Source organism: Silurus aristotelis (assembly GCF_946808225.1).
Source record: "Silurus aristotelis genome assembly, chromosome: 20".
NCBI lineage: Eukaryota > Metazoa > Chordata > Actinopteri > Siluriformes > Siluridae > Silurus > Silurus aristotelis.
Window position 1 is genome coordinate 21711849 of NC_139593.1, and position 18829 is coordinate 21730677.

At 40.5% G+C, this 18829-nt stretch overlaps 2 protein-coding genes across 6 annotated transcripts in view; one reads left to right on the forward strand and one right to left on the reverse strand.

The window, feature by feature from the left end:
- Positions 1-7867, forward strand: part of slc5a10 (solute carrier family 5 member 10) — a 55437-nt gene extending 47570 nt beyond the window's left edge. For all 4 annotated transcript variants that reach the window (XM_083521841.1, XM_083521842.1, XM_083521843.1 and 1 more), the window contains 6 exons: positions 1138-1245; positions 1568-1718; positions 1819-1987; positions 4450-4665; positions 5450-5543; positions 6645-7867. In XM_083521841.1, coding sequence (XP_083377967.1) covers positions 1138-1245; positions 1568-1718; positions 1819-1987; positions 4450-4665; positions 5450-5543; positions 6645-6841 — 935 coding nt within the window. In that variant the 3' untranslated portion in view covers positions 6842-7867. The remainder of the gene's footprint in view (positions 1-1137; positions 1246-1567; positions 1719-1818; positions 1988-4449; positions 4666-5449; positions 5544-6644) is intronic.
- A 1273-nt stretch (positions 7868-9140) lies between these two features.
- grapb (GRB2 related adaptor protein b) lies at positions 9141-15281 on the reverse strand. Of its 2 annotated transcripts, none has more exons than XM_083522005.1 (5): positions 15072-15281; positions 13269-13366; positions 12397-12516; positions 9968-10136; positions 9141-9402 (listed from the first exon to the last, which is right to left on the reverse strand). In XM_083522005.1, the coding sequence occupies exons 1-5, from the start codon at positions 15147-15149 to the stop codon at positions 9223-9225; spliced, it is 645 nt and encodes a 214-aa protein (XP_083378131.1). In that variant the 5' UTR covers positions 15150-15281; the 3' UTR covers positions 9141-9222. The 2 variants fall into 2 exon arrangements, with proteins under 2 accessions (XP_083378131.1, XP_083378132.1); XM_083522006.1 differs by having other exon boundaries at positions 9962-10136.
- Positions 15282-18829: the final 3548 nt, after the last annotated feature.

Sequence of the window (18829 nt, forward strand, 5' to 3'; positions counted from 1 at the left end):
GGTCGTGTGTAAAATTTTCCTGGACATTTTCCTGAAGTCGGTCTATAATATTTATGTGTTCAGAGGAAATTCTCGGAAATGGCCTGAAGGCTGAATAAACCATTATTATACTCTTAACTTTCCTACAACACGCCAGAACACGAATACGAGCTTCAATCCAGTTCCTCGTCCTCACCCCCACCGCTGCATCCCAATCTCCTCGTTCTCTTCTAAAGAAGTTCCCTACAAAGGGCACAGACACGATCACTTCACCTATGACACCGTGTTCACTGAGGAGATGTCAGGAGCGGTTTGGGATTTGGCCGAGGAAACCTCTCGTTCTTTATTCTGAAGAAAATACAAGGATTTCAGCCTGGATTAGTTTTCATGAGTCTGAAAGCAGATGTACAATCATTATGATGTCAGTGACTGTCTAAGACAACGTCACTGATTACCGCTTACTCATCGTTTCTGTTAGCTTACGCATGTTTTTTTTGTTAGCTTACTCAGCGTTTCTTGTTTAATGAAAATTATTTTTTTTTTTATATTTTATGTTTTCATGGACAAACTGAACTCCAAATCTAGCCACGCCTGCAAACCTCTATAAAAGTAACACTCCTAGAGGGTGGGGTTATGTCTGTCTGTCTGTCTGTCTGTCTGTCTGTCTGTCTGTCTGTTGAAGCTGGGGATTACTTTACAGTCTTGTTCACAAAAATTACATAAGTTTCAATTTGCTAAAAAAAACCTGATTGATCAACACAATCGGTGCATGTAGACACAAAATCTGAAAAGACTGATTTCCGTGTTCCACGTGCTGATCTTGCCTGTGTTTGAGTTTCAAATGGGTTCATGTAAAAAATGCTGCTGAAATGTGAGCGGTCCCTTTCTTAATCCTTCTCCTCTTTGTTCAGTTTCACGTGAGGTCTCCAGCTGCTGGATTTAGTTTATGGGTACACCACAAGACCTGACTGGCTTGTTGTTTTCCTCACGATAAACCTAAAGATCTGCAAAGTCCCTGCAATGTGTGGTTTTTAATCTGCTTTAGATAAAAATGTTTCCTACATTTTATGTTTACTGTGTGTGTGTGTGTGTGTGTGTGTGTGTGTGTGTGTGTGTGTGTGTGTGTGTATGTGTCTGTGTGTGTGTGGATATTGCCAGATTCTGTGGGTTGTGTGGATCCTGAGGAATGTCTGAAGGTGTGTGGAGCGGAGGTCGGCTGTTCCAACATTGCTTTTCCCAAACTGGTCATCGAGCTCATGCCTAGTGGTAAGAAGATGGTGATGGTAGTATTTATACTCTGTCTGTGTGTGTGTGTGTGTGTGTGTGTGTGTGTGTGTGTGTGTGTGTCGTATTCCTTTATTTGCTATATCATGGAGCTAACCCTAACTTATCTTGTGGATGTTCCTGTGATGTAACTATAAAACAGAAAAAGTGTGTGATGTGCCATTTGTTGTTATTGTTGAGGTGTGAGAGGATTAAAAAGTGTGTGTGTGTGTGTGTGTGTGTGTGTGTGTGTGTGTGTGTGTGTGTGTGTGTGTGTGTGTCTGTGTGTGTGTGTCTGTGTGTGTGTGTGTGTGTGTGTGTTTAGGCCTGAGAGGCTTGATGATCGCCGTGATGATGGCCGCGCTGATGTCCTCACTGACCTCCATCTTTAACAGCAGCAGCACTTTGTTCACCATGGACATCTGGCAGAAATATCGGCGAGGAGCCAGCGAGAAGGAGCTGCTGCTGGTCGGCAGGTGGTGTGATTCCATTCGTCCCATTTGAATATTTGTCTCTGACTGGTCGGAAAACGGCTAATCGCAGGTCGATGCTAATATCTCGATTGCTCTCCCTTAGGATCGTCACAGTGATTCTGGTGGTTGTCAGTGTGGTCTGGATCCCGATCCTTCAGAACGCCAACAGCGGCCAGCTCTACGTTTACATCCAATCGGTGACCAGCTACCTGGCTCCGCCCGTGACCGCCATTTTTGTCATGGCGGTGTTCTGGAAAAGAACCAATGAAGCGGTGCGTTTTTCTTCGATTTTCAGTGTCTGGGGTCTTTTTTTTCTGAGGACAATAATACCTCAGCAAACAGCTGATCACAGTTACTTACACTGGAACAAATAACATCCCTGACGTTTTACTTTAGTGACACGAGACACCGTGAGAAAACACCCGGACTGTCGAGCTCGTCTTCTGACTCCGATAAAGACATGCAGATCGAATGTCGTTCGACTTTTCACCCAACTGTCTCGTGTTTGTTGGTTGGGAGGCGACCAAACGCATCGCGTTTCTAGTCCAAAAAATCAAGTAGCTGTGAGAGTAGCTTCAGGTGAGACTCGCTTCGGGTCAGGGGCCGGGGATTCAAAATTTGTGGTCGGCGGTTTTTATGTAAAGCATGTGGGTCCGAGATGTTCTACCCCAGGACACGTCAGATGTGAAGGCAAAGAGAATATAATCTATAAAAGTAGCTTTATTCATGAGTTTCCCTCAGTGAGCGAGTCAGAGGTGACGGCGGTGAGGGAAAAATCCCCCCCTCGAGACTCCACATGAATACTTTTTTATTTCAAAACGCATATTTTTCTCTCTGTTTTTGGCCTTCTGTCCAGACCAAGACAGCGTTTTCAATTGTAGCTTTTTGAAACGTTCTCCAAAGTTCTCTCAAACCGAAGGGAGCAGGATTACGGGTATCTCAAGAGCATGTGGAGCGCCGACACTGGAGACTCCTTCCATCAGCTTTAAATAAACTTCACAATTTTAATATATATCTTAATATTGATCTCTCTCTCTAATCTTTCTGAATGAATTCATGGTTGATCTCGAATAAAAGCCTCTAAAAGCGTGCTGTGATGCATAGCCTGAAGCGTATCAGACTCAGATAAGAGAAGATAAAACATCTCTCGCTCTCTCGCTTTTTGTCTGCTCTGATATCCTCACCGATGTCTCTTTGCACTAGCAGAGTGTTCACGAGGAAAAACCTGTTCGTCCGACTGAAAAGCATTATAACATTCCAGTAATGCGAGGAGGAACACCTTGACACCAGGGTGGGGCGTTTTCTTGTGGAGAATGCAGGATGCCCTCGAGCTACAGAAGACACTGGCGCTTCACTCTTCTCCTTCACTTTCTCAATTTCACAATCCGAGTATGGTTTCAGCTCTGAGATAGCTGTACACCATGAATCACTAGCACAAACGTATGCTCGCTTTAACAACTTTTCTTTTTCAGATCGTATAGATGTTTTTTTTTTGCATTACCACTGAAGAACTTATGGTTTAAATAAAAACAAAAGTCCAACAAGCTCCACTATACAACCTTCAGATCAGATCTGGGCGAGTTTGAACAAGCTAAAGCAGCGTTAGCTAAACTACCACAACCTCCCAATGTGAATATTTACATTTCACTGAATTGAGACACTATACTGAAGGTCTGTGGACACCTGAGCATCTTTTTGAGCTTCACATTCCACAATTAGTCCCCATCTGCTGTTATTATAAGCTCCAATCCTCTGGGATGATGTTCCACTTGTTTTTTGTGGAGATCTGTGGAGATTCCTTAAGCCGCAAGGGTGGTAGTAAAGTCAGGTATCGATGTAGGAGGAAATGAAGAGGTCTGGGGTGCAGTCAGTGTTCACATCCATTTATTGTCCAATAGGGTTGGGGCTCTATAGCAGGAGATCTTCCACATCTTCCACACCACTGAAAGCAGATCTTCATGGAGCAGATTTTTGTGCAATTTTGTGTTGTGCTGGAACAGGTTTGGTCTCGTAGTTCAAGTGAAGCAAAACTTTCATGCATTTAAATCGCATATCCCAGCTTGTCTGGAAGCTGTGGTCAGAGCGCAGGGTCAGCCATGGCACGGTGCTCCTGGAGCAGATAGGGTCTTGCTCAAGAGCTCAACAGTAGCAGCTTGGCAGTGCTGGGACTCGAACCCCTGACCTTTTGATCAGGAACCCAAAACCTTAACCACTGGACCACCACTGCCCTGTGTGTGTACAGGGTTTGTCCTGTGAGTGTGTTCATTGTGTGTATAGGGTGTGTGTAGGGAGTGTGTATAGAGGGTGTGTATAGGGGGTGTGTATAGGGGGTGTGTATAGGATGTGTGTATAGGATGTGTGTATAGGGGGGGTGTGTATAGGGGGTGTGTATAGGGGGTTATAGGGGGTGTGTATAGGGTGTGTAAATAGGGAGTGTGTATAGGGTATGTGTATAGGGGGTGTGTATAGGATAGGGGGTGTGTATAGGGTGTGTGTATAGGGGGTGTGTATAGGGAGTGTGTATAGGATGTGTATGGGGGATGTGTATAGGGTGTGTGTATAGGATGTTTGTATAGGGGGTGTGTATAGGATGTGTATAGGGGGTGTGTATAGGGAGTGTGTATAGGATGTGTATAGGGTGTGTGTATGGGAGGTGTATAGGGGGTGTGTATAGGATGTGTGTGTATAGGAAGTAAAGAGGATTGTGGAATTTTATGACGCGGTTGTGTTTTAGGGAGCATTCTGGGGTCTGATGGTTGGTCTGGCGGTTGGATTTACACGCATGGTTTTGGAATTTGCCTTCCCGCCCCCTCGCTGTGGCATCTTCGACCCGGCCCCGCCCATCCTGCGGAGCGTTCACTACCTGCACTTCGCCATCATCCTCTGCGCCATAACAGTCTTCGTCACCGTTGGCATCAGCCTCCTCACGCCTGCGCCCTCAGAGGAACAGGTACACGCCCCCTTTTATTCATCTTGCTAAACGAGTCCTCTAGATACTAATTATACACAATATTCCAGCATACAATCCATTTGTCAAGATCAAGTTGTCAGTTTTTTGTGAAATTCCGGTTAACGGCATGTCGCTTAGGCGATGAATACACACACTTCACAATCACGTCATTCGCCTTGTCTTTTTATACTTTATAATTTTTTTATATGTAATACAAAACTAAATATAGACCCTGGATATACCAATAAAGCCATTATATTAATAGCATCCCCTTGTGGACAAGCTACTTTATTGCTGTGGGGTTTTTTTTAGGATGCAATTTAAACAAAAAACAATTAGAGGCCGTTTTTTACTGTAAAATGTTATATAAGATCGTTAAATAATTTACTGCATATAAATTAAAACGTTTTTTTTAATTAAAAAATTTACCAATGACAGAGCAGTGCTGTTGGGTAATATTCCAAATCACTTATTCGGTTATTCCTCCAGCAGTAATTTTCCTAGCTTGTGTGACTTCTTAAAGCAAAGTAAATGTTATGTCGATTATTTTCCTTTGACAACAATTCCTGTGGTGATTTATACCTCCACGAACACAATGAATGGAAACTGTCCATTTTAGCTACATTTTAAGCTCTGACAATGGAGACTCCTTTCACGAATGTGTCTACTTGTCCTGAAAAGAATGTACAGTGTCCCTGCATATGATCTGTACCATCGAAACAGGAACATATTTAAAATGTCAGATTCAGATCGCCACAGGGATTCACGTGTAATGGTGTTACAGATACATAACCTTACCTGGTGGACCATCAGAGGCAGCGCTGCTGACCGAGATATACCTCTCCAGAAAGTATCAACACTCACTCGGAGATCAGAAGGTAACACACACACACACACACACACACACACACACACACACACACACACACACACACACATATATATATATATATAAATCTATAAATTTGGGCTGTCAATCAATTTAAATATTTAATCACAACTTAATCACACATTTGTATTTGTTCCAAACGACCTTAAATGAATACACGTTTTTAAAACTCTAATCAACACGGACATCCAACTATTGATGTTTTATGCAAATGTATGTTTATTATTAGTAAAACCAATTAGTAATTGTTGTGTTTTTAAATGACGTTAATCGTCAGGACACCAAACAAAACCTTTGCCATGTTTCCACACGGACGGTTTTAATCGCCGGATGCGCGCGTTAAATTTGCGTTAATTTTGACAGCCCTTATATATATATATATATAGATGTGTGTGGCCAAAAGTTTGTGGACACCCGACCGTTATATTAGTATGTGCTTCTTTCTGATTCATTTGATTCCACATTTGTTATTATGAGATCCACTCTTCTGGGAAGATGCTCCACTAGATTTTTAAGATTTTGTGGCAATTCATTCAGCCACAAGGGTGTTAGTACTGTATAGCCAGGTACTGATGTAGGTGAGGTGAGGAGGCCTGGGGTTACATTCATACAGGTTCAATAGGGTTGTAGTCTCTATCGCAGGAGATCTTTCACCCCAAACCATGTCAAGCAGATCTTCATGGTATTGGCTTCTGGAGCAGGTTTGGATCTCCTCGTACAAGCAAAGGAAAAATGTAATGCTACAAGATCCAAAAACGTCTCTTCAGCTGTGTGCCTCCTCCGACTTTACAAAGGAGCACATATGACTGGTGTCTGTAAAGCTGCTTTGAGACAATGTCTGTTGTGAAAAGCGCTATACAAATAAACTTGACTTGACTTGACTTGACTATTTGGGTGTCCCGATACTTTTGGCCACACAGTGTTATTACATGTTTCCAAAATATTTCCTCTCGTTGTTCGTGTCTCCTGTTCCTTCGCCTTCCACCCAAAACAGTACGCAATTCTAGGAAGTGGTCTTTTGCACAACATGAGGGTTTCTCTCTCTCTCCCTCTCTCTCTCTCTCTTCTCCTTTTTTTCGTTTGTTTTAAGGTTGTGAGTCTGTGCGGAGAGGGAAGTGCGTCCGCACCGCCGGATTCTGTAGTCCCCGGCCAGGGCGTGGCGCTCCCGGGACTCCGCCCCTTGCCATCCGCAGCATTAGAGAAGATCCGTTCTGGATGCGTTTCTGCTGCATCAACGCTGTTATTCTTATGTGTGTTAATATATTCCTTTACGCTTACTATGCATAACACACACACACACACACACACACACACACACACACACACACACACACACACACACGACACATCTCAAATTTTCCAATGAATAGTTGGTGTCAGTTTTGTAACATGTTTAATTGTGAATCAATGGTTTTATGTGTCACGTCCCTCAACTGGCTTCTGTTCCCAGGCGGAGCTGAAAATAATATAAAGAGAGTTTGATTTTATTCCGTTCCACATTTAATCTTCATTTAGTATCATAATGAGCTCCACTCTTCTGGGAAGATGTTCCACTAGATATTTGTGGAGATTCATTCAGCCACAAAGGTCCTGATGTAGGTGAGGAATTGAGGAGGCCTGAAGTGCAGTCAGGGTCAAACATTCATCCCAAAGGTCTTCAGTAGGGTTGGATTGCTAGAGCGCGAGATCTTCCGCATCTTCCATCACATGGAGCGCTGATCTTTATGGAGCTGGCGTTGTGCACCACGCTGGAACAGGTTTGAGTCTCCGAGTTCAAGTGAACGGAAAAATTTCAAGTTTTGTGACTTTTTGTAAGAAAACTTTAGAGAAGAAGAAAAAACGGCTGGGAAAGTTGCTGTGCTGATACTTTGGGCAGTTTTTTGTTTGTTTGTTTGTGTTTTAGGAAAAAAAGCATAAATTACGCATAATAAACATTCGGCGTAAAGTTTCGGCTCTGTGACGATCGTGTTGTACTTGTTCTGAGATGAGTCGGTTGGTTCCAGTTGCTCTGAGGAGAATTCGATAGAAAAAAAAACGATCCCGTGCCGCTGATGAAGTCACTCGTGCAGGTCGGAACACGGCACCTCGTCTGCCTCGCGGCGTTTCCAACACCGACACTCTTTCACCTTAGATGATGTTGGTTTTTTTACGGAATTAAATGTTATCCATGTGGATTGATCGCTTGCCAGGAGAAGGAGGAGGACGTGACAAAACACTGACGTTCCCGACACGGAATTTGTAACTAATTGTTGTTTTGATGAACGGGTGTCAATTTTTGGCGAATAAATTGTGGGAAATGTTGCAATTTCAAAATTGTTGTGTTTCCGTGTCACCTCTTGCCGTCATTATGCTGTTCACGTTCGTTCCGTCTGATTTCATGTGGAAAGAAAAAAAAAAAAACGTGTGTGAAGGAGTCAATCACACAAATATGCGTCGGTTAATGACGGGCGGAGTCGCGCGTGATTGTTTTCTTTACACCTACGGCTTCAAGCCTCGATGAAAGTTCCCAAAAGTCACAACAGGAATTCCAAGTCAGAGACGACTAAACGATTTTCCCCAGAAGTGTCACAACCGGAGTTCAAACCAGGATTTCATCAGCAAAAAGCGGATTTTATTTTTTATATAATTGTAGTATATTTAGTAAATTTCTTTCTTTTTTTTCTTCTTTTACCGTTTTGCTTTGATCCTCACACTGTATTTAAGGTAACAGAGAAACACGTGTGTATACTTTTGCTAACTTCTGCAATAGGAGAATTATAAGTGTGTCATTTCAATACACAGTTTTTAGTTTTTGTGCACAAAAAGGACGTTTAACCCTCCGAAATGGGGACGTACCTCAATGCCACCCCCTAGAGTCTATCCAGAGTGTTTACAGCAAATATGCATGTGAAACAAAAACTACCAGCTTTTATCTCATCAATAATCAATAATACGCCAAATATGAGAATGATATATAAAGTGTTTGTGCAAAATTACAAATGAAAAGCTTTTTGATTTCACACACACATGACTGAGTTGGTGGATTTTTTTCTGCTGCCATGGGACGGATATATTTTTTAAATGTATTTAGATAAATATTCTATATTGTAATGGATATTTTATAATTAGTGTACATACTAAATACCTTTATTTTATTAACAATGCATTTTAATTTCAAATTCATTTACAATTTTTGTATTAGAAATCACATTTCTGTGATTTAAAGCAACGCAATTTGAAGGATTGAATTATTTTAGGATTAAGCACATTTTTTAGAAATTGTCAAATTGTCTTATTAGAACAAAAATAATTCATGTGTGTATCAAACAAAAAACATAATTTAATATAATGATTATATTATACAGCCCGATCCCTGGACACGGAGAAGTGTCTGGGGAATCTGCTTAGACTGCTGCCCCCGCGACCCGAATTACGGATAAGCGGGAGAAGATGAGATGAGATAAGATGATATTATATTAGGTTGATAGATGGATGGATGGATAGATAGATAGAAAGAACAGGTTTGGGTCTCCTAGTTCAGTTGAACTTTGTGGGAACATTTTGGTGGAGAGCCACGTATGGGCAGACAAGTCAAGTGTCCCAATACTTTTGGAGTTATTATTTATTTATTTATTTTTAATAAGTTTTTAGAAAAATCGTGAGCGGATCTTTGCTTGAAGCCGAACCCTTCAGTGATACACAGGCTGGACGTATTCGGGAGGGAAAACGCCCACGTGGCCCCGGCACCGCCCCTTCCAGCAGTGAGGGTCTGAACAGTCCAGGAGGTCGATGACGTCACCGCGCAGGAAACGCAGCTGGGTCACGTGATGGGGCGTGAAGTCGAAGAGGGCGTGAGCGTGACGCGGCCTCTGGAAACAACAGACCGAGCTGAAGATAAGTGAAAACGAACACACTCGGGGGTCTGCTGTTAGAGGAAATACACAAACGTCAAAAAACGTGGACCAGTTTTTATCCGTTTACAGCTACATTTAATGTACAACCTTATTTACACTCTTTATTCTCATACTGTAAATTACAAAGTGTGTGTGTGTGTAGGGAAGTGTATGTATGTACAGTTGTGTATGTGTGTGTGTGTAGATGTTTGGGTCGTGTTTACTGTATATGTACAGGTATGTGTGTGTGTGAGGGGGTCTTTATGTTGGAGTGTGGGTGTAATGTGTTTGTGAGAGTATGTTGGTGTGTGAAGGTGTGTGTCTCTAGATGTAATGGGGTGTGTGTGTATACAGTATGTACTGGTGTGCGGGGGTTTCTGTGTGTAGGAGTGTATGAGTGTGTGTGTGTGAGTGTGAGTGTGTGTATGTGTGTGTGTGTTCAAATGCAGATGTAGCATTGTAAAAGTATGTTGAGGTTTGTGTGTATGTACAGGTGTGTGTGCGTGTGTGCGTGTGTGCGTGTGTGTGTGTGTACCCTCACAGTCAGCAGTCTCTCAGGTTGCAATAAGAAGATGCTCCTCTCCTTGGCGATGCTGTTGATGCTGTAAAACTCCACCAGCTGGTTGAGGGAGGAGAAAACCTCGTCCCATATAAAGTAGCGTCTCAGTCTGTCTTTCAGGACCCTGAAGTGCTGCACATGGTCCCCGTAACTGCACAAATACACAGTGTGTGTGTGTGTGTGTGTGTGTGTGTGTGTGTGTGGTTTTCTTGTTAAGCATTTCAAGAAATCGTGTAATATACATTGCTCAATATGAAAATTGTCCTCCACATATCTAATATCACACACACACACACACACACACACACACACACACACACACACACACACACACACACACACACACCCTTCACCGGCGGGCTCTTTTTCATCACCTGCCGGCCCAACCCAGCCTCACCTAATATATACTCTCCCTTTCTCACACACACACACACACACACACACACACACACACACACACACACACACACACACACACACACCACACACTGTTCATGCTGCTTGTTTGCACACAATAAGGGCCAGAATGAGGAACTGCTTGAAGGGTAAGTGGGTGGATTAGGCATGTGTGTGTGTGTGTGTGTGTGTGTGTGTGTGTGTGTGTGTGTGTGTGTGTGCGTGTGTGTGTGTGAAACTGCCTTTTTTTTCAGTTTCATTAAGCGATGTGAATATTTTTAATCCTCCCAGTCTGAGTCTCCAGAAGTTTCCTTCTTTCCTGATTCCAGCTTCCGGATTTGTATTATGTTCAATTGGGAACCACATTTGAGTCAGTCTCGAGTAAACCTCTGACTCAACACACACACACACACACACACACACACACACACACACACACACACACACACATTTTCTCTCTCTCTCTCTCTCTCTCTCTCTCTCTCTCTCTCTCTCTCTCTCTCTCTCTCTAAACTCAGACTTCCGATCTCCTAAAAAACGCTCAACGAGGCAGGAAGTTTTTTTAACTTTTTCAGCAATATGTGGTTCTGCTCCAAAATGTTCCCACAAACCCGGAGGCACGCGATTGTATCGGACGTCCTCGGAGGCTGTGGCAGGAAATTTTACGTGAACTAGGAGACCCAAACCTGTTCCAGCATGGTGCACAAAGCCAGTTCCATGAAGATCTGCTTTCCATGGGGAATGGAAGTGTGGAAGATCTCCTGCTATAGAGCTCCAAACCTACTGAACAGTGAATGCGAACACTGACTGCACCCCAGACATTCTCACCTTCTCACCTACATCTGTACCTGACTTCACTAACACCCTGAGGAATCTCCACAAACTGTCACGAAATCTAGTGGAAGATCTTTCCAGAAAATTGGAGCAGCAACTGCAGACTAAATGTGGAATTGGATGATAAAAAATCTAATGCTCATGTGTCCACATACTTTAAAAAAATTTAGGATTTCTTTAAATATTCTCAATACTAGTTTTCCCTGTGTGTGTGTGTGTGTGTGTGTGTGTGTGTGTGTGTGTGTGTGTGTGTGTGTGTGTGTTCGTATACAATTGTCCTGAAAAACTAGAAAACAATTAGCAGCGAGTAAACATTGTAACACTTAAGTCTAAAAAATTTGTATTATTGCTTGATAATGATGTCATAGCTCCGCCCACAAACAAAGCGAACCAGTCCGTGAGCTATCGATGATGGTGTAGCTGTAACTCAGGAAACAAAGGAAATGACCACACCTTAATAAATATCCTTCTGGTCCATGACTTCTCTTGTGACACGCATTAAACACACACCCAAAAATAAACAAGGCAGTCTGACGTAACGATGTGTGACGCTGCCACGGTCACTGCGATGTCCGTTACACGCTAATAACAGCATCGATTTGCTAAAATTAACGACTGGTGTTTTAGAAACTTTATCGCATTTTATTCACAAGATTTAATTTAATGTCCCAAAATGCTTTAACACTTTCGTTGATACAAAACGATGACACTGGAGACTCCTTCACTCCGTCTCCATAGCAACAACTGAGTGCATTTTAAACAAATTTTTGAAATGTCTATTCATTCGAGTTGTTACTAAAGAAACGATTGCAGCGTTGACGTGAAAACCAGAACGCCGTTCGTTACATCATACAAATTTGGAATCGCGCATGGAGCGCAAATATCGAAAGAAATAAAAACGAATTACCAGGATTTTCACTATTTTTAAAGCTCTTCAGTTCTCTATAGACTCGTCTCGGAGCGCTCGGTCGGTTCCACCCAGCTGCAGCTGTTTTTATCCACATCTGCACTTTTTATTGTGCCGGCTTTTGTTAAAAAAAATCCAAATAAAACACTCCAAAACAAAAAACCACCCACTTGTTTTAGCCTGTGTGTGTGTGTGTGTGTGTTTGTGTGTGTGTGTGTGTGTGTGTGTGTGTGTGTGTGTGTGTGTGTGTGTGTGTGTGTTTGTGTGTGTGTACCTGACAGACACAGAGAACTCCCCTGGTGTGCTCTCACTCTCTCGGATGAGGAACGCTCCACTCTCCAGAGGTCTCAGGCGACTTTCTGCAGCCTGCCGAGAGATTCCTCCCACAAACCATCTAAAACAATAACAACAACAACAACACGCATCAGCGATCATCATTTGCTCTGTAGTTTTACTTTTACATTTAGAGTTGCGACATTTAGCAGACGCCCTTATCCAGAGCGACGTACAAAAGTGCTTTGAGTCTTCAGCAATGAATAAATCTACACTACTGGTACGCAAGATTATAAACTTATATATGTATATATATATATATATATATATATATATATATATATATATATATATATATATATATATATATATAAATAGAACTCTTGAATTCTACAAAGGAAACTTGGAAAGTGCTAATTTAAGTGTTGTTATTATTGCCCCTAGTGGCCTAAAGAGAACTGCAACAAATAAGCTCTAATCGAGGTCCACTGGGACAGGATTTACGCTGCCCCGGCGCTAAAGACACAACGGTAAATGTGTTGCCAGATTAGTGACTTCCCAAAGAAAAACTAGTTTAGATTAGAAAGACCATGCAGCAAATAGGATCTTTTTTTATATCACAATTAAATCGGAAACAAATCCTAATTATGGAGTGGAAAAATGTGTGCGCACCACAGTGACCTTTTTTCCTCAAGTAAAGTCATGTCTTGTATGTTGTTGCTGACATTTTTGATAATCTGGCAACCCTGATTAACGATATCAGTTCTTCTGCAAAAGTGTCGTTGTAATAAAACTGCACACAAATATAATAAACACACACACACACACACACACATATATATATATATTTTTTTGTTTGTGTTGGATACTTACGGATGAGGAATTACATTGATATAATTTTTGGGTACGAAGCCTTTTCGTCCCGACAGTTCGGCCGTGTACCAGTTCGGATCTTCATCCATATTCGTTACCTTGAACAAACATTTAATTCGTAAGAGTGAACTTCCTGTACAAAGGTGATGCACATCCTGAGAACATCTGCACATGGCTATTATAAAAATTTGCTAAGAATCTACATTTTTGTAACTTCAAACTTTAGTGGTTGGTTATAGATAGTGCTGTTAAATAATATACAAAATGGAATTTTGGAAGCAATGAACAGCAGGTAACAATTCTGCTATTGTCATCCTCTCATCTTCACATCCTGCTATCATATCCTGTCACCTTGTCATTTTGCAATCATGTAATTCTGTCACTGTCATTTTGACATCCTACGATTGTCATCTTTCCATCCTGCCATTATGTCATCATGTCATCTTGTCATTCTGCCACTATTTCATCATGACATCCTGTCACCTTGTAATCCTGCCATGTAATTATGTCATTTTGCCTCCATACCGCTGGAAAACATCTGGACACCACAGATTTTAAGAAGTGAGTTTGTTTATCACTCAGTGTTACATAAACCCTGACTCAACAAAAACACCACATTTTCTTCCATACATTATTCATTGTGAAAATGGCTTGATAAAATCCCTGCAATCAAAATGCTGTTTTTTTTATTATTTAGCATTAATGTTACGCTAGTTTACCGTTAGCTTGGGAGCAAACCTTTTTACATGAAAACCACTCGGCACCTGCTTTGGTACATTCATTTAATGGATTGTGTGCGAGTGTCTGCTTTTTCCTACATTCAGTTGTTTGTCATGTTGATCAAAATAAATATTACTGGTTTTACCTGAATAGTGTTAACCCCCAAAACATCTCAGCATCAGTTCGTTGCACAAGTCATTACATGCAAAATGGTTAAACCAGTTATCAGAATCTGTCATTTAAAATTTCTATTTAATCAAACTTTTTTTTTTGTAAATGTGACTTGAAGTGATTAATTGTGCGAGTGTACGCCATCAGATCACCCAATTTTCAACTAGTTCTCTAGAAATAGGTCAAAGGTGAATCTCAGAGCGACAACCAGGAAACGAAAAGTCACTATTAGTGTACAGTGAAAGTGTGAATCCTGTCCAGTCTCCTGCTATCAATAATAAATCAAATATGCAGTCAAATAAACACATTTGTGCTGCTGAAATTCATAGATGCCAAACAAAAGAAATGCAACTTTGTGCATTTTCAATCTCTGTGATCCAAACCGTAGTTCATATCAAGAAATACTGAAACTGTTCAGCGTCATACTGACAACACGACTAAACATTGTTACGATCTTGTTTATGAACAATGACACAAGGACGTGTCATTCTGATGTGAATGACGTAATGATATTGACACAAATACTTTTAACAGAGGAACTAAGGATTTTGAGAAAAGTACAGGCTTTTGCAAGAAATCCAATTTGTTGTGCTGTTTGTACACATTGTTTTGAGAAATGCATTAATTGGTTTGCAAATATTAACTATTATTTAAGAAATGCTCCAGAGCAACTGAGAACAGCTGTAAAATAAGATGTTGCTATGGAAACAATATAATGTATAAGAGCGAACACATTGACCTAAACCAGCATTGTCCAAGGTCCTGAAATGGAGAATTCAACATCGTCTCACCCAATCAGGTTTGAGAATTTCGAATTGATGCTGTTGAAAAAAAATTCTAAATTGTGTACACACACACACACACACACACACACACACACACACACACACACACACACACACACATGCTTACCTTCAGGATGTCACCCTTGTGAAAACTGAGCTCATCACTTTCAGTAGCTCTGAAGCTGTACAGCGCTTCAGCCTCCATCAGATGGTGAGAGACGGAGAGGAGAACAGAGTGTGTGTGTGTGTAAGAGAGAGAGAGTGGATGGAAGAGTAGTGTCCTTCTGAGTGAGTGATGAGAAAATTGAAACGTAAGGGAGAGAAAGCATGGAGCATGGAGAGCGAGAGATTGAGAGAGAGCGAGAGAGAGAGAGAGAGATGAAACGGCCTTAATCTTGTCTTTGTGTGTGTGTGTGTGTGTGTGTGTGTGTGTGTGTGTGTGTGTGTGTGTGTGTGTGTGTGTGTGTGTGAAAATGGCCACTATGTTAAAACATGCAAACAATAATTAATTAATAATCACAAAATAAACAAAAAATAGTGTGTGCCTGTGTACATGTTAATTAAGCTCTCTGCAATGTGATGACTGTCAGCTGACACGACAGTTAATGACTGTGCAAACACACACACACACACACACACACACACACACACACACACACACACACACACACACACACACACGTCCTACCATATTTCCATTAGCACAGATTATTTCACCAGTGAAATGTCCCTATGAAGTAAACACTGTCCGGTATTTATATCCTTACAGGGACTTCTTGGTCCCCACTAGGACATGCTTTAAAAATGTCAGATTCTACAATCAGGAAAATGGATCTGTGAATCTGAGGTTGGTCCAGTGGGAAAAAAAAAAGAAGAATGAGGTCATGACCTTGACATTCATACAGATAAATCATCAGGCTTATTTTTCCCCTCACACACTCCCTTGAAGGTTTCTTAGAAACGTGTGTGAAATGATAAGTAATTGTTGACTTTGCTTTTTTTTTTTTTTGGATGAGAAAAAATTGGATGAGAAAAACAGGAGATTATGAGGAGGTAAAAAAATATTTTTCTCTCTGCTTATGCCAATATTTGTTCTCTTTGTCATATCTGAGTGTTTATGGAAATGAAATATATGTAAATATAATTTGCATATTTTTTATTCATCTATTCATAGAGCAAACATCCTGCCATCCTGCTGTTCTGTCATTTTGTCTTCTTGTTATCGCTTCATATTGCCATCCTGCAACCTTGTCATCCGGTCTTCTTCTCATCCTTTCATCTAGTCACACTTTCATCCTGCCATCCTGTCACTTTGCTACCTGTCACTTTATCATCCCGTCATCTTGCCATTCTGACATCCTGTCACCTAATCATCTGTTCATCCTTTTAATTTATTATGCCATCTGGTCATCCCGTAACTTTGCCAACCGTCTCTTGGGTCATCCTACCATTCTGTTATCGTTATTATCCTGTCATATTGCTGTCCTGCAACTTTGTCATCCTGTCAGCAGGTCATCCTGCTATCTGCTTATCCCTTCACTTTATTATCTTTTTATCATGACATCATCCTGTCATCCTGTTTACCCACAAAAATGTGTTTTTCAGAAAAGACATTTTCATCACCCTGAAAACTGTTTTATAGCTGGGGAACCTGATATAATAATATAAAATATATATAATATATGAATTTGACTTTTACAGTCTGCATATTAAAAAGAAGTAAAACAAATGGGTTCAGGACTAGAAAAGAACTTCACCAGTCACTGTGTTCTGTTTATGTACTAATACTAGGATTTGGTCCCCATGATGCAGCTCTTATCACATAAGAGTTTCTATATACATTAGAGAGTTAATCGATGTCGTTCTATGAAAAAAAGACACACAGCATAATATATGATGATAAAATAATTGCTGGTAGTTATGAGGACCAAAAGAAGGACTTCACAATGTTAAAGCTGTTTGGTCCCCATAAGTAAATTCACCTGAGTGTGTATGTATAGGAGAGGTTTATACTCCCTGTGTGTGACACCTGAAAGATTTCTACTTTGTTCCTGGACCATGTGGATGTGACAGGCGATATATAAAGCCTTAACCCCCACCCACGACCCCAACACACACACACACACACACACACACACACACACACACACACACACACACACACACACACACACACACACACACACACACACACACACAGCAGGTTTGGAGCACATTTGCTATAGCAGAACTCATTGCATCAAATGAAAGTGTTTCTGGACAGTGCCAGTGAGCAGGTAAGTTACAGTTTATATATATATATATATATATATATATATATATATATATATATATATATATATATATATATATATATATATATATTTTTATATATATATATATATATATATATATATATATATATATATATATATATATATATATATATATATATATAATTTATTGTTATTTATGTGAATTTTTCTGTAAGGGGACATTAATGGAAACGGAGTCTCCAGTGTCGGATCATAGTATCAGTCATGTGATATTATAGTAAATTGATCAGTTAGACTAGTGAGAATTAAATATGTAGCCATGTCAATAACAATTATACAGTATATCTTCAGTGCAGGCGCTATGATGATTCCACAGCTATGAAGTAATGTGGGCTTAGGTTCCCAGTTAGCATTATGCAAATTTAAATAATGCAATACAAAAATACAAAGGAAAGAAGATTTACATATGATTTCACCTGGATTTTTTGATGTAATTAACAAAACCTTTTGTTTTAGAGAGCGTTGGGCTTGTCCTCTGTCGCAGCTCTGTCTCAGCTCCATTCTCAGCTTAGCACAGTTCTGCAGGAACATCTACACAGCCCCAAGGAAAATGCTCACTGGCAGGCAAGTTAGATTTCTATGTATAACACACAATTACACCAAACATAATCAGACCTAACAAAAGGCCCTGAGGTACACCATGACACTTCTGTACCTCAACCTCTTAGTCATCAGCGCCGTGCTCGTGTGACCGATATCCCATTGTTCTCAGGTGTTAAATAAAAATAAAAAGGGAGAAAAGTAACCATGACTAACTATACATTATTCTAATGGTCTAAGCCTTAAGCAGCGAATTCAGATCTCAGATCAATATATGGGAGGATTTTATTCCTCACATGGGTGAGTTGTAGTTTTATTACTCTTTACAAACTCTTACTGGTCAGAGAAGCACACGAGCACACGAACCAGGAAGTGACGCAGCTCTCAGTTCGGCACAAACCGCTGATTATAGCGCGTGCTACCTGGACTTTGCTTACAAAAAAAAATAAGAAAACAAGGAAAAAATGGACAGTAAAAAAAATTTTTTTATCTGAGATGTGCACAAAGCAGCGATGTGAAAAATATTCTTGGGGGCGGAGTAACAACAGAGACCTGGAGATCTGCATGGAGATGCGATTTTACATCTACAGTAACAAGTTACAATAAATCTCCCTTTACAGTTTTATACGATTTTATAGGTTTTATTGGCCGTTTGTTTTTATAAGAGAAATGCTTGGAAAGAGTCTGTGTGTGTGTGTGTGTGTGTGTGTGTGTGTGTGTGTGTGTGTGTGTGTGTGTGTGTGTGTAACCCTAACCCTAACACATTTTTCATGAAATCTTCATTCAATTTAAAATTTAAACTCAAGAGACATGTGGCTTTTAACCCATTAGTCTTCAGGACTGATTTCATGTATTTATATATGAAGTGAAAAAAAAATTCACTTTAGGATTTAGTTTTTTATGGTACTTCATCATCTATAACGTTCTATAACTTATCTTTTGAAGCAATATTAACTTTGAATAATGGACAGTAAAGCTCAAAGTGTCTTCTTTTTAAAGATGTTTAAAATGTGTATGTAGCCCACCTTTA

Excerpts from the sequence above, each read along its gene's own strand:
- grapb (XM_083522006.1), bottom strand. The coding sequence starts at position 15,149 with ATGGAGGCTGAAGCGCTGTACAGCTTCAGAGCTACTGAAAGTGATGAG. Across the intron at positions 13,367-15,071 it reads ACAAGGGTGACATCCTGAAG|GTAACGAATATGGATGAAGA; the intron begins GTAAGCATGTGT and ends TGTTTGTTCAAG. Across the intron at positions 12,517-13,268 it reads ATCAATGTAATTCCTCATCC|ATGGTTTGTGGGAGGAATCT; the intron begins GTAAGTATCCAA and ends TTATTGTTTTAG.